This window comes from Sander vitreus, chromosome 15 (assembly GCF_031162955.1).
Source record: "Sander vitreus isolate 19-12246 chromosome 15, sanVit1, whole genome shotgun sequence".
In the NCBI taxonomy this organism is placed as follows: Eukaryota; Metazoa; Chordata; class Actinopteri; order Perciformes; family Percidae; genus Sander; species Sander vitreus.
The window spans coordinates 20,016,804-20,031,514 of NC_135869.1; the positions used below are offsets into that span (position 1 = coordinate 20,016,804).

The 14,711-nt window shown below is 47.8% G+C and overlaps 1 protein-coding gene across 2 annotated transcripts in view; it reads right to left on the reverse strand.

The window, feature by feature from the left end:
• Positions 1–14,711, reverse strand: part of rai1 (retinoic acid induced 1) — a 55,863-nt gene that overhangs the window by 5,469 nt on the left and 35,683 nt on the right. For both annotated transcript variants that reach the window (XM_078270333.1, XM_078270332.1), the window contains exon 2: positions 35–6,702. In XM_078270333.1, the coding sequence (XP_078126459.1) occupies positions 35–6,625 (6,591 nt within the window). In that variant the 5' untranslated portion in view covers positions 6,626–6,702. The remainder of the gene's footprint in view (positions 1–34; positions 6,703–14,711) is intronic.

Consider the following 14,711-nt stretch of genomic DNA (forward strand, 5'->3'; position numbering starts at 1 on the left):
AGAATCGACTCAGTGTTGATAATTGTTATCGTACCGTTTGGGCTGAGTTGCTGGCAGCCTCCCTCAGTCCGTATAGTCTCCCAGCTACCATAATTACCCCTTTGGTCCATATGGCACAGTTTTCATGGGCCCAGTGCTCCTTAGCCTCTGCCTCCACTTGTAGCCTTTGGAACATGCTGTCACCACCCTCTTGGTCACTTGAGGCCCCTATGCTGATGGCCTGGAGTTGCTTCATCCTCCTGAACCTCTCTCGGAGAGTTAATCTTCGTGGACCACTGTCCTGACCCATTCTCTCTGTTCTTTCTGCCCGCCGGTAGCGCCAATGATGGTGCCTGCTACTACTGCCCTCTTGAGTGGATGCCTCTGTATTGCTCTCCTTTTCTGTGCTGCCCTCGCCCTCGTTCTTTGAGGAGTTGCTTGGTTCTTCGCTGCTGCTACTGTTGTTGTCATTGGTTTTCTGTGACTCTTCCCTGAGGGATTCTGTGTGCCCGATCGTCAACATTTTCCGTGGAACGCCATCCTCTGTGTAGTAGGGTCCGCACAAATCACCCAGATCTCTGTAATTTGCTGGCTTTCCACACAGGCAACATGTTAGACACCTGTCAATTAGATTTCTGTTTACCAAGGGTCCCTGTAACATGGCAGCAGTGTGTGGCACTACCTTTGCAACTGTGAAAGGATTCCTCATTCTGAGTATGCCCTTTTTTCTACGTCTCTGAAATATTACTGCATCCTCAGGCTTGTTGACTATGGCACACCAAGAGGAAAAGTCTCTGGAGTTGTTAATCCGTACATAAGGACAGAAAGACAGTTTAGAATTTTGATGGACTGGTTTGCGCCTAATTCTTTTCACAGAAATGATCTCTGTCTGTTTTTCTGATACCGTTACTACAGGACCAACAATACATGTCTCTGGGTTTTCCTTCTTTTCTCTTTCCCTTCTTTCCAGTTCTTCTTTTTCTCTCTCCTCTTTTTTGGCCCGTTCACATCCTGCAGCCCTTATTACTGCCTCAATAACCTCCATGGCGTCTTTCATCCCAGGTTTTGGCCCAGGCTTTTTGTGGATTTTCATCAGCTTGCCAGGAATCTGCTCTGATGAGGCTTTGCCTCGTTTCCTCTTAGTTGGATTTGTGGATGGTTTTCTGCCTCTCCTAGGTTTTTGAATGAGTTCTGTGCTGGTAACATGGGGGGCTTCTGTGATCTCATCTGGGCTGATTGGCAGAGGTACTGTAGACTCTGTGGGGGTTACTTTCTCTTCTACCCTCTCCTGTTGTTGTTCTGCTGTTTCAATAGTTGTCTCCGTGACTGTCTCTGTTTGTTCTAGAGGGGCTTGGCCTTTCCTCTTCTTTCTCCTCTGTTTTAGGTGCATCTCATGGTTGTTTTTAATGGCCCTCTGCTTGGCTAGCCTTGGTGTTGTAACTATTAGGCTCCCTGCTTCCAATGCTACTACTGAGGCATCTGTGCTTTCCACCATGGCCCATCTCTTCCTTTTAGTTCTGGCGGACTTAGTGGCAGCAGAAGATACCCCTTCTGAGGGCTGTTGTGTCCACTCTCCTGGAGCCTTGACATCTACTGGGGCCTCTATTGAGCTCCAAACCTTGTCAGTTCCGACAACCTGCTGTGTCCCTTGTTTAATGGTTTCTCGCCTCGTCTCTTGCTTATTTACAACCTCTTCTTCCACCCCTTGTCTCCCCTCCTCTGATGTTGATGTCTCTTGACTCACCTCATGCTTTTCTCTTTCTTGTGTCATCTCCTTTTTTCTCGCTGCACCTTCGTGTTGTTTCACTCCTTCTTGTCTAGACTCTATGCTTTTCACTTCTCCCTCTATTAGCTCAGTGCTATTTATGATCATAGATGTCTCACCTTCCTTTGAGATATGTTGAGGCAAAGCCTTGGCTGTCACATCATCAGTTAGACTGCTGTCTATCTGGAGAATTGGGAGGTGTTTCTTTGAGCTAGGAGATGTTATTTTCTGCACCATGGCCTCATATTTCTGTCCTCTACCTTTGCGTGGCGGGAGAACTTTTGTTTTAGTGGGGCATTGTGGAGGCACCACAGGAACATCAGTAGTGATGTCAGTTTCACTGATGTTGTGAGGAGTGTCTTTTGGTGGGGGAGTGACAACAGAAGCTTTCTTGGGTGGCCCACGCTTTCTTTTGGGGCCCCGGACACTCTTCTCTTTAGGTGTAGAGACAACCTGTTCCAGCAGAGGGGGCTGAGGTGGAAAGGGTTTTGGTTTGGGCTTTGGACCCCTCTTTTTCTTTACTGGTGTTATAGAAAGCACTGGGCTAAGTTTCCGTTTTAATGAAAGTGATGTCTTTTCTTCAGATTGTTCAGTTGGGACCGGTGGGGAAAGGGGTGCAGGTGGGTCTGCTGGAACTTCTGTGTTTTTGACTCCATTAAGGATGGGAGCTGCAGTTTGTACCACAGTAACAGGCTCATCTACTTTTAGAGAATCAACACTGGCTTTAATTTCTGTTAGTGTCTGGGGCAGAATATCTTCCCCTATGATTTTTTCTTTTTCTTTTGACAGTTTTTCTTGCGAGGGCTTTCTGGATCTCAAGACCATATTCTTACCCACCTTTTCTGGTGCCTTAACCTCATGGTTTGCTTGTTTTTCTTCCTGGTTTACTGGTTTTACATCCTGGTTTACTTGTGACAGTGTAGCTTTTGGACTCTTCCTGACCCTGCTTTGCAGTCCTGTCAAAGGTTGACTGGTTTCTTCTTGTACCAGCTTTGCTTTAGAAACTGAGCCTTTGGGGCGACCCACTGAGGCCTTGATGGGTGCAGGGTTGTCCAGAGGCAAAACATCTGCAGGCTTGGGTCCAGGCTTAGGTCCTGGTTTTGGACCTGGCTTTAGAGCTGGTTTTGGACCGGGCTTTGGTCCAGGTTTTGGCCCAGGCTTTGCCCCAGGTTTTGAACCTGGTTTGGGTCCTGGTTTTCGTTTTACCGGAGTTTCAGTTTTCAGTGGCTGCTCTGATTCATTTGACACAGGTTTTGGTCCTGGTTTTGGTCCTGGTTTAGGCCCAGGTTTTGGCCCAGGCTTTGGTCCAGGCTTTAGGCCAGGTTTATGCCCTGGTTTTGGACCTGGCTTGGGTCCTGGTTTTGGTCCAGGTTTTGGCCCTGGCTTGAGGCAAGGCTTTGAACCTGGTTTTGGGCCTGGTTTTCTCTTCACATGAGGCTCAACTTTGGGTGGCAAGTCTGGTGCGTTGAATGAACGAGTGCACATTCTCGAACGAAAACCGCCAGTTAGCATTTTGGGAGTCTGGCTCACAATAGATTCCTGATGAGCTAGGTCCATTTGATCTGAGAATAGCACAGTTTTGCTCGGAGGCATGCAGGGTTTCTGTGTAGGTGAGGGAGCCCCTTCCTGTTCCTTTTCCCCCTCTATCTCCAAGCACAGCTGTCGCCTGATTCCCACACCTGAATGTATGATTCTTCTTCTGCCCCTGGCATGCTTACGTCCAAATGCCCTCGGCTGAGCAGATGGGGCCACAGGTTCTGGCTTGGCCAAGGGGGTCACAGCACTGGCACAGCTGATGCCTGGCTCCATGTCCTCATCACCTTTTTTGGGGGAGGGTGGAGTGTCTGCCCAGGAGGGGGCTGAGGGAGGTATTGACTTCCCTGGCAGCTGAGGAGAGTCTGGCTCCAGCACTTTAGCATCACTGTGATCAATATGATCCCTGGCCTGTGCTGGAGGTGTTGTCTTGTCATTGAGAGCTGAGAAGACTGGCATAGCAGACTGAGGCTGAGGAGCAGTGTCACCAATGGCAGACTCCCTTGTGGAAGCATCTGCTGCTGCTGTTGCTGCTGCTGCATTTGGATGGGCAGGTGCCCCTGTAGGCTCGTTGTCAGTAAGGAGCTCAGTACTCTGACTCTCTGTCCTGCTGCAGAGATCTCCAGGAAGCTTCTCTTGCCCATCTCTGTTATTCATGTGCTCCTCAGTCAATGACACTTTCTCGCCCTCCCCCAGTTCCTCCCTAACCTCTGCAGACAGAGCAGGGGAAAGAGAAAGTTGTTGTTGTTTCTGTATTATTATTTCTTCTTCTTCTTCTTCTTCTTCTTCTTGGTCTGCCTCCTCCTGTCCACCCCCGTCCTCCTCCCCCTCCTCTTCATCCTCCTCATCTCTGCTCTCTCTCTTGTCTGAGTTGCTCTCGTCCAATGCCTCAACTTGAGGGGTTGGAGAGGTGTTCTCTGAGCTGTCCTCCTTCTCTATGGAATATTGATCCTGTTCAAGGTCACCCCTAGAAATGAAAGGCAATGTTTTCACGGAGCTCTCAGATGCAGTCGGAGACTCAGATTTGAACGCCTCTGATTTAATCTCTTGGCCAAAGTGTTCCTTGTGGCTGGAGTCAGAGAGAGCTGCTGGGGACTGTTCAACTGAGTCCCTTGCATCAGGGTCATATTTACTGTGGAGCCCTTGGTACACTGTCTCTTTATAGCAATAGCTTTTTTCTGTCACCTCTTTGTTAACTTCATTGTATAGAGCTGGGCATTTCTCTTCATCTGACCATTTCTCCAGATTCTCTGTAGATTTAGTTGTGTCTGAATCTCTCTCACGGTCAGGAGTGTTATCTGTTGACACCTCCTCTTTGTCAGCTGATTTCTCTGTCCAGGCTGATTCTTCAAAGTTCTCTTTGACAGGCTCATTGATATGCTGTATGTCTGAAGGGGAGTCCCTTTCTTGTTTCATTGGACTTGGGATTGTAATGCTGATAGGAGACCTCTCGTCACCAATGCTCTTCACTGGAGTACTCATGCCATCTCCTCCATGCCCTGACTGACATCTTGTAGGGTCAGGGGTAAGGTTGTGTAGACCTGAGTCTCCAGACCTGGTGGACATATCATCTGGAGATGTCATTGAGCATGAAGAGGCTGTGTCCAGGCTGAGTTGTGTGTTATTTGGGGCCTGTGCTGGACTTCTGCCCTGGCCACAGTAGTAGTAGCCCCTCTCTAGTTGTTCATCACTACTGCTGGAGTAGCCTCCCTCATGTAGTTCCATGGGCATTGGCTGGTGCTGTGGAGTAGAGTAAGGGTCCTGCATGGGGCCTCCACCAACACTACCACCACCACCATCTGGAAATGGAGGACCTTTGTACTCCTCACCCTTTTTGGTGGATGCTCCACTTCCAGCACTGCTGTTGCTCCCTCCACTGCTGCGCTTACTGCCTTTCTTGTTGGCCACCAGGGCCTCTGAAAGCAGCAGCTGCTGGACATTATTAGAGATGTTCTCTACCTGAGAAGTAAGGGCATTCAGGCTCCACAAGCTGGGGTTTGACAACAGCTTCTCTGAGAAGCGTTCTTTCATGGTGGGGACCTGCGGTGTAGTAGTGTAGCTATGGGTGGCTGCATGGGGCACGTTGGGTGAGGGGTGTGAGCGTGGAGGCATCAACATGGTGTTGGTACTGGCTTGCTCCTGCATACCAGCTGAAGAGGATGAAGAGGAGGACGCTGCCCCAGGGGTCATGGGAGGTTGGCCATACTGGAAGGACTCTGGATTGGTCATTAGTGGTGAAGGGGTTGAGCTGTACGAGGGTGAGCGTCCTACAGAGCGTGCAGGGGAGTGGCTTGAGGAGGGGCTACAAGTCTGATAATACTGTTCTGGTGATCTGACAGACAGCTCTGAGAGACAGTAGTTTTGTTGGGGTTGGCTGTAGTGTTGGTATTTAGGGTGGGGCTCCTGGGGATTGGTCATGGCCTGTAAAGGGAGCTGCTGTTCATAACCTCTGGTGGGAGGCTGCTGGTAGCCGTAACTGTTCTGAGTCGACCTGTAACCCCCCTGCTTCAGATTGCTGTGGCTGCTCATTTGTCTGCCATACTGGGAATTGGCTGCTATATTGTAACCTTTATAACAGTGGGGCATAGGGCTGCACTTTTCCATGTATGGCGAAGGGGAGGGTGAGTGCTGGGGGTAGTGAAGGTGACTCTGGGGGTACATGAGAGGGGAGGGGGCAGGGTTAGGGGGGTGGGCCTGATGGTGGGGGCTGGTATAGGCAGGGGTGGAGGGTTGGTGGCACTGGGTCTGAGAGTGGCCCAGCATGTTCTGATCCATGTACTGGGAGGAGCCAGTTGCAGGGGTACCACCAGCCTCCATACGCCCCACCATGTCCTGGTCATACTGTGCTAACTGGGCTGAGTCTTCCCATTTCTGCTGGAGGTGGCCCTCGCTCACATACTGGGCTGAGTAACTCCCAGGGCCCATGTGGTTACTATAGCCCCCAGGACCCTGTAGGTGCTGACTTGGGTTTGGAGGGGGCACTTTGCTTCCTCTGAAGGATTTCTTTGCCTGCGAGGGTGCTGAGCCCCCATTTCCACTTCCATTCCCTCCACCATTGCCTGGGTAACCAGGGTAGGCTTGCTGGCTGTAACAGTCCTTGGGTCCTCCTCCATCTCCCGGGCCTCCAGCTGAAGGCATGCTCGTGGGATTCGCCAGTGAGTGAGCCTCATAGCCTGACCTGGTGTGCCCTGGGCCTGGATGTGGACCAGGGCCTGGGTGAGGGTGCTGAGGGTGGGGATGATGCGGGTGTTGCCGGTAGGTCTCCAGGCGGGATAATTCATGAGGCTCCTGCTGGTAGCAGGGTTGGTTGCTGTGGTAACCACCAGTGCGCTCACGGAAGGACTGCATAACTCTCTCCGTTTGTAGCCAGAGCTGGGAGGGGGAGGTGAGGTGAGACGGGAAAGGGGGAAGGGGGATAAGGGGTTCTGAAGGCAGGGAGAGAGGGGGCGAGAGAAAAAGGATGAGTTAGTGCTGAGGTTTATCCATTCTGCATTTTCTCCTTTATATTCAATGTCTAATTCTATTTTAACATCCACCTGGAGTCAAAGCAAAATTCTCCCCCGCTTTGACAAACATTGAAGTAATATTTTTCACACTCAGTTACACAAACATTCAAACACACACAGGTGTGCACATCCCATATACATGAACTAATACATTCTAATGTACATAATTTTATTTCACAATAACTGCATTTTAGATTGCTCACTGCACTAATACTTGTTTTTATCCGTCCGGATTTGATATTGTGTGTGTGTGTGTGTGTGTGTGTGTGTGTGTGTGTGTGTGTGTGTGTGTGTGTGTGTGTGTGTGTGTGTGTGTGAGTGTGTGTGTGTGTGTGTGTGTGTGTGTGTGTGTGTGTGTGTGTGTGTTAAAATGGCCTCTCAATAGTGCAGGCTCCAGGATCTGTTTCAGCCTCAAGATGGAGGGGCAGACAAGTGATGCCGTTTCTGGTGCACTGATTGACATGTCTGGGAGAGGAAGGAGAAAGAGAGATTGGTGTGTGGAACGTAATTACCTATCTGTAATAAATAAATAAGTATAACAGCTGTGCACCTGTGTGTGTGTGTGTGTGTGTGTGTGTGTGTGTGTGAATATGTAGGGGTGCATGATTGAGACCAGGCAAACGTTTAAACACAGCAGGCCATAGCAATAAAATGACATCTATTTTGCTTTTTAAGCTGACTTTGTTTAATGCATTATTCATTATTATTGTTTTGGATCAAATATGAGCCCCAGACTTAGCCCCTTTTTTCTAACCACTCCAAGATATTAAAATTAATTACCTAAAAAAACAATGTAAGGCAATATTTTCCTTTTTGTCTTTGATGCAGTGTTTCATAAAAGGTTCAACTGAGCCCTCTTTTTCTTCGCCTCTCTCCACCCTGTCTTTTCCTGCACAGATGCAAACTTCAATTTCCTCCAAGGGGAATTCGGAAGTGTTACTGTGTGTGTGTGTGTGTGTGTGTGTGTGTGTGTGTGTGTTTGCGTGCATGCATCCAGTATACCAGTAGGGGTGGTTGTAGTGTTTGTTCCAGTATGTAAGTGCACGTTTGTCTGCTTGTGATTGTGTGTGCATTCATACAAAAGAGAAAGGAAGAGAGGAGGGGTGGATAATGCTGTGCTCTATAAAAGGAACAGAGTCACCTGGAGACAGAATGAGCTTGTGTGTGTGTATGTGTGTTTTGTGTGCGTGCGTGCGTGCGTGCGTGCGTGCGTGCGTGTGTGCGTGTGTCTGTGTGTGTGTCAGCCGATTCCAGCACAATATCCCGGCATTCAAACCGCCCCAGGGACAGTGGTGCATCCCACCAGATGCACAGTGGCATTATTCATCTCTGAAATACACAGTGTGTCTGTGTGTGCGGGGAGGCAAAGCAGTGTGTGATTATTGTGTGCATTCATTCTTGTGTGTGCATACCTGAATGTGAGTTTGTGAGTGTGTGCAGGTCTGTTTGTGTTTATGTAGGTAGGTCCACAGCTTTTGGCAGTCCAATAAATATACATACACATACACACAACAAACACACACATTCATAGGCAAACACACACACACACACACGCACGCACGCACGCACGCACGCACGCACGCACGCACACACACACACACACACACACACACACACACACACACACACACCAATAGATTCCCCTGGAGATTCTCTGTCCTCCCTCCTACCTTCCTATCTCCCCTGCCTGCAGCCTACTATTGCTTCACCCGTGGTGATGTGTGTGTGTGTGTGTGTGTGTGTGTGTGTGTGTGTGTTTGTATATGTATCTGTGGGGATACTTGTTTACACAATGACCTAAATAAGATGCTTATGAGGGACAAGGGGTGGGATTCTGCCAGACCAAGATTGTTGAGCACAGCTCAGAGGATGGACTGATGCACACATCGATTTTGTGAAACCACGCGTCTATCTGTACATTTGTGCTTTTCTGACACATCCGCTCTTCTCCACAATAGTCTATTATGAAGAATAATTAATTGGATTTTTCCTTGTGTCTCTCACTATAAACAAAGCAAACAAGCCAGAGAAATCCTCTCCCTAATCAATGTACTTCACTCCTCCTTCTGTTCTTTCCCTCAAACACAAAATGTGAGTGGCGTCTACATTCCAATCACGTATCCTCCCCACCTCCGTGCTGCACCTCCTCCTTCCACTGTATCTTCCACAGAGAGCCCTGGCATTGTGGATGCACCACGTCATGTTGCGCTGCTCCCTGTCTCAGTAGGGGTCAGAGACGAGAGAGGACGATGGATACATGCTGAGATCACCGAATCCTCTCTGATCTGTCGGTCTGTCTGTCTGTTTATTAGGTAGCATTGATTTTGCTGCTGCTTGAGCACAGAGAAGGAGGGATGAAGAAAAAGCAAAATATTGCGCGCACATGCACACACACACACACACACACACACACACACACACACACACACACACACACACACACACACACACACACACACAGTAAGCCACCCACATTGGTTGTCTGTGGTTGTGTTCTTATATGTGTGTGTTTATTTTATGCTTTCCCCTCTTGATTCTTTCTTTCTTTCTTTCTTTCTTTCTTTCTTTCTTTCTTTCTTTCTTTCTTTCTTTCTTTCTTTTTCCCTATTACATTGACTGGCTGCTTCTGTCTCTCAACACAATGTTATCTGTGCTGAGAGGGTACCTTTCTCTCATCTCAATTTTTTTTGACCTCCTCTCTCAATCTTTTCCATTCTCAGATCTCTCCTTTTGGCCCTGTGCCGTGACCAGAGAGGAGAATGGCAACAGGAGGGGAAGGACAACAAGGTGTTGGGGGACTTATGGGAGGGTCATTTGAGGTTGGGGGAGAGACTAAGGGTGGGGAATGCAAGATAGAAGTGATGGAATGATAAGTTTGAAGAGGAGGATGAGGAGAAGGGAGTGCAGAGGACAGAGGAGGATAGATGATTTACTGAGTGGGCTTTACAACCTTGGCTCCTGGGAAATATGAGCTGCAGCAATCGCCACACTTTACACGCACAGACACCCATGCAAAATGGTAGATTGCGCGCAAGCTTACAATGTGGTGTGGTCCATAACTAGCCAAATGCTTTACCCCTACAGACAAACATGAGCTGCTAGATGTGTGATTGATTATGTTGGGCTCTGCCCACTTCAAATCTCATGAAGGCAGCTGCCTTCATAACCAGCTTCATTTTTAGATTTGTAAATCTTTAAGTTACATCAGAGTTTGTGTGCTTGTGTGTCCTATTCCATGTGTTTTGTCTGAAAAACAACATTTTTTTTATTTAGATCTCAGGCATTAAAATGTGTCCGTCTAAATAAAATATTGCCAGGAAGGAAGGAAAGGAGTGTAAGGGAGGGAGGGAGGGGTGAAGAAAGAGAGGAGGGTGAATCTGATTGTTCCGCTGGATAGTTTATAATGCGCAGAGCTGCGACTGGTTACAGTCCCCCCTCATTCTTTTTTATCCTCTCTCCCTCTTTTTCATCGCATCATCTTCAGAGGCAGCTTGAGATGGGATTTATCTTCATTCTCTCTCTCTCTCTCTCTCTCTCTCTCTCTCTCTCTCTCTCTCGACACACACACACACACACACACACACACACACACACACACACACACACACAGAAAGCTCTCTCGTTCCATCAACTCTGGCTCTGAAGCATTTTCGCTTCAAATCTTTTTCCTGCTCTCTCTGACAGAAACAAACACACACACACACACACACACACACACACACACACACACACACACACACACACACACACACACACACACACACACACACACACACACAAATGGAGGCACACAGAGTGGAAAGATGGAACGTCTCTGTGTGTATTTACCTCCCCAGTCATCCTGGTTAATTATGCATGCAGAGGCAGTTTGCTGGGGAGGTGGAGGGAACACACACACACACACACACACACACACACACACACACACACACACACACACACACACACACACACACACACACACACACACACACACACACACACACACACACACACACACACACACACACACACCCCATCACACGTATTCACAAACAGCCACACTTCACCACAACCTCCGGAATCATCACAACACGCCCCAGCACCACGCACACCAAAGCTCAGCTCACATGCTCCTCGACAACCCAACAACACACTCGAAAATAACCCAAACATGCCACTCTCCCTGCCTCCTCCCCTCCTCAGCACACACTCATGTCTAACACATCTGCCTTTAACACCCTGTTTAACACAGCACGCTCCAAAATAACACAGCAACCCACCCTGCCACTGCTCCCAATCAGCACGCTGCTATCTCCTTCCTAATTACACACACTTCAACAAGGCACAGAGAGCATTCAGATGTCTCCAACTGTCATTCTTCCTGTTCAGATCTGCCTGCATCCTCCCCTCTCGGTGGACACTGTGCCCTTTTCCTTTATAACCGCAGGTTCAACACACTGGGAAGGCAGAAAAACAGACAGACAGACAGACAGACAGACACACTTCTTCTCCTTGTCTCTCTCCTCCTCTTCTCTACAGTGTCTGGCCATGCTATGTGGGTGGGTTACCCAAGGGAGAGGCTTACGAGATGGAGGAAGCCAATATCTGCTCTGACATTTGTCAGAGTCCCATTGTCATGACACACAGCTGGAGGTCACGGGGGGTCAGTCACATAGATTATAGGAAGAGACATAGATGGGGGCGGAGACAGGCCGTTGACACTCACAGATGGACAGATGGCGCTTTGAGGCTACTGGACAGGCAGCAAATAAACTCAATCAGAGGGCAGACAGTAAGGGAGTAGTATGTACGTAAGCATTTAATTAATGATGTAAGCAGTCTGATTATATTGTTGCTCATACATTAAGCTTAACATAAAAGCAACGATTTCCATCAAATAACATCAGAAAATGACTGACAGAAACCGAAACACTAATCACTATCCATTGTCTCCATCTCTTTGCCTATTTTCCTTCCTCAGTCCAACTTAATGTGATTCACTGGCATAACAGTTTAAAAAGCAAACAATGTTGTATAAAGCATTTCCATGGAAATAAACAAGTTTCTGTATTTTCCTACCAAGTCATCTGTTTCCCTTGATTAAATCCAGCACAAGGTTTTTAGTAAAGGGTGTCTGACTGAACTTTGAGGCTGAAATGGCTGAAAAGCATCTAAAACTGAGGAATTGAGCCTTATACCCTCGTCGATCTGGAAGACCATTTTGGTTCTGTGAGTGAGGCCAGTTAATGTGAGGATTTGTGTGTGTGTGTGTGTGTGTGTGTGTGTGTCTGCGTGGGCACGTTCGTGAGGTGTAACTGTCTCATCTCTGGGGTTTAGGATGACTCATCGACATTCACAGTCATGGCATATCAACACCAACCACACACTCTATGCAGAGTGTAGACAAACCTGGAAAAAGAGAAGAGGGAAGTCTTGCACACAGACAGAGAGACAGACAGACACACACACACACACACACACACACACACACACACACACACACACACACACACACACACACACACACACACACACACACACATACTCAGCTTCAGCATGAAAGAATAAATAAAGGGCAGAGAGAGAGAAAGTGAGGCCAATGTGTGTGTCTGTGAGTGAGAGAGGAATGCATCAGTTATCTTTGAGGTTTAGGTTCGGAATTTGAAAATGCTGTGGCGATGTTATCACTCAATACTGTCGAACCACATCCTCTCTCTTTGCTCTCTTTGTCTCTGGGGTGAAAAAAGGAAAAATTCAATTAATTAGGAGTGCTGGACTGGATGATGTGTGGACATGTTATCTATATCTTTCTATTGCCCGACTGACGGGTTGGTGATGTCCAATGTGCTTTCAGAGAAAAACAACCTCACAGTAGGACGTCTTACGCCATAAAACAACAACAACAACAAAAAAATATGGATACGGCATTGTGCACTCTTTTGAAAGACAGCTCTGATTTAAGTCTGCTACATCTACATACATCACTTTATAGGCGTTCTAGGGCATAATAACACTGAATCACTTTCCAACTCAACAATGAGCGAAAGATGAGCATGTGGGCTATGAAGGGACAAATCCTTTAGACCTATTTCTTTAAATATCTTTTTCTCTCTTTTCCAGCCTTCTAGCCTTTACCCAAAATCTTTCGTACCTCCCTTGTTCTGCTCCTCCGCACAGCTCTCATTTCTCTCTTTTTCTATCTATCTTACCTTTCTGTCTCTCCCTCTGTATTTAAGCACGGTCACCTCCAGCGGGCAGCTGCCGAGCGTTGCCCTTTGAAGGACTAAACCTGGCTTTGTTTACATGGTAACAGAGCGATGAGATGGGTAGGGATGGAGGAGGAGAGAGGGATGAGCAGGAGAAAATGATCTCTCAAGCAATCAAGCACACACACACATGCACATCACATACGTTCTGTTTGTTACTAGCGAAGGTTGTCGTGGATACCTGGGCATGTGACAAGAATCATGAGAAAGAAAACTGATTGCTCATTACCTGCTGCATGTCTGTGTGCGTATGTGCAGTTTTTGTGTTTGCTAATATACACTCAATAATATGTGCACAGGTGCATGCATTTAGCATGAACGTGTTTGTGTGTGTGTGTGAGAGAACAGAAATTGATTAGAGCTTTCATGATCAAGCTTGACTGACTGCAACGCCCCCACATGGTGTCTGTGTGTGTGTGTGTGTGTGTGTGTGTGTGTGTGTGTGTGTGTGCGTGCATGCATGTGTGTTTGAGGGGATTGGTGGACTCCAGCTAACCTTCCAGAGCGAAGAGGGAGTGAGACGTGCAGACACAGAAGAAGAAGAAGAACAAAGAGATAGAAAGACATGCTCTGTGGGTTCATGTTTTCATAGTATTGATAACCTCAGCCATGCACACACACTTTTTCAGCTTTTTTCCCTACAGGTCTCTCTCTCTCGCTCTCTCTCTCTCTCTCTCTCTCTCTCTCTCACTCACACACACACACACACACACACACACACACACACACACACACACACACACACAAACACACGCACACGCACAGAAGTCGGGGTCCTGTAAAGTGGGCCGCAGAGCTACTTGGTATTCCTACAGAATCCTTGAGCGAGGGAGACTATGGAGCACAAGAAAGAAACGATGCAGGAGGAAGATGTGATTAGAGAAGAAGACAAAAGCACAGCATTCAGAAGCGAGTGTGTCTTGTAAGTTCTCATTTACGCTGAGGGCTGAAATCCAATATAACTTATTTCAAAAGCAGATGAAGAGAGGTACAGTAACAGCAAAGGTGCAGTGTTTTGAGGTTAGAAAATGTAAAATGGCTCAAATCTTGCAGTGACCCATTTTGATTTGGTCCAGCAAAGCACATCTTCCTACCACACAAAACACACACACACACACACACACACACACACACACACACACACACACACACACACACACACACACACACACACACACACATTCGCCCTTTGCAGGTAATGGGATGGAGCGCTCCACTGAAGCAGAGGGAGCAGTGTTCGGTGTGACATCCCTGCTGGGGCTCATGGTGTGTTCCACTCCCATTTATTCGATCCCTCCACTCATTTACACATACACACAAGTAGTCACACGTGTTCCCAAATTCACTCACACACACACACACACACACACACGCACACACACACACTGATTTGCACCTGCTCCCTCTTTGTGCCACTTTGGTTCATCTAATTGATGATGCCATGTCACTCCTCCTGTCTCTCTCTAACACAACCACACACACACACACACACACACACACACACACACACACACACACACACACACACACACACACACACACACACACACACACACAAACAAGTACCTCGTCCTCTCTGCTCTCCTTCTCTCTATGTCCTATAAGTTGTACCCTGTCCTCCATTGTCCTCTATCTTTCATACCCTTTCCTTGCCCTGTAGCCACAGTGCAGCTGCTTGCA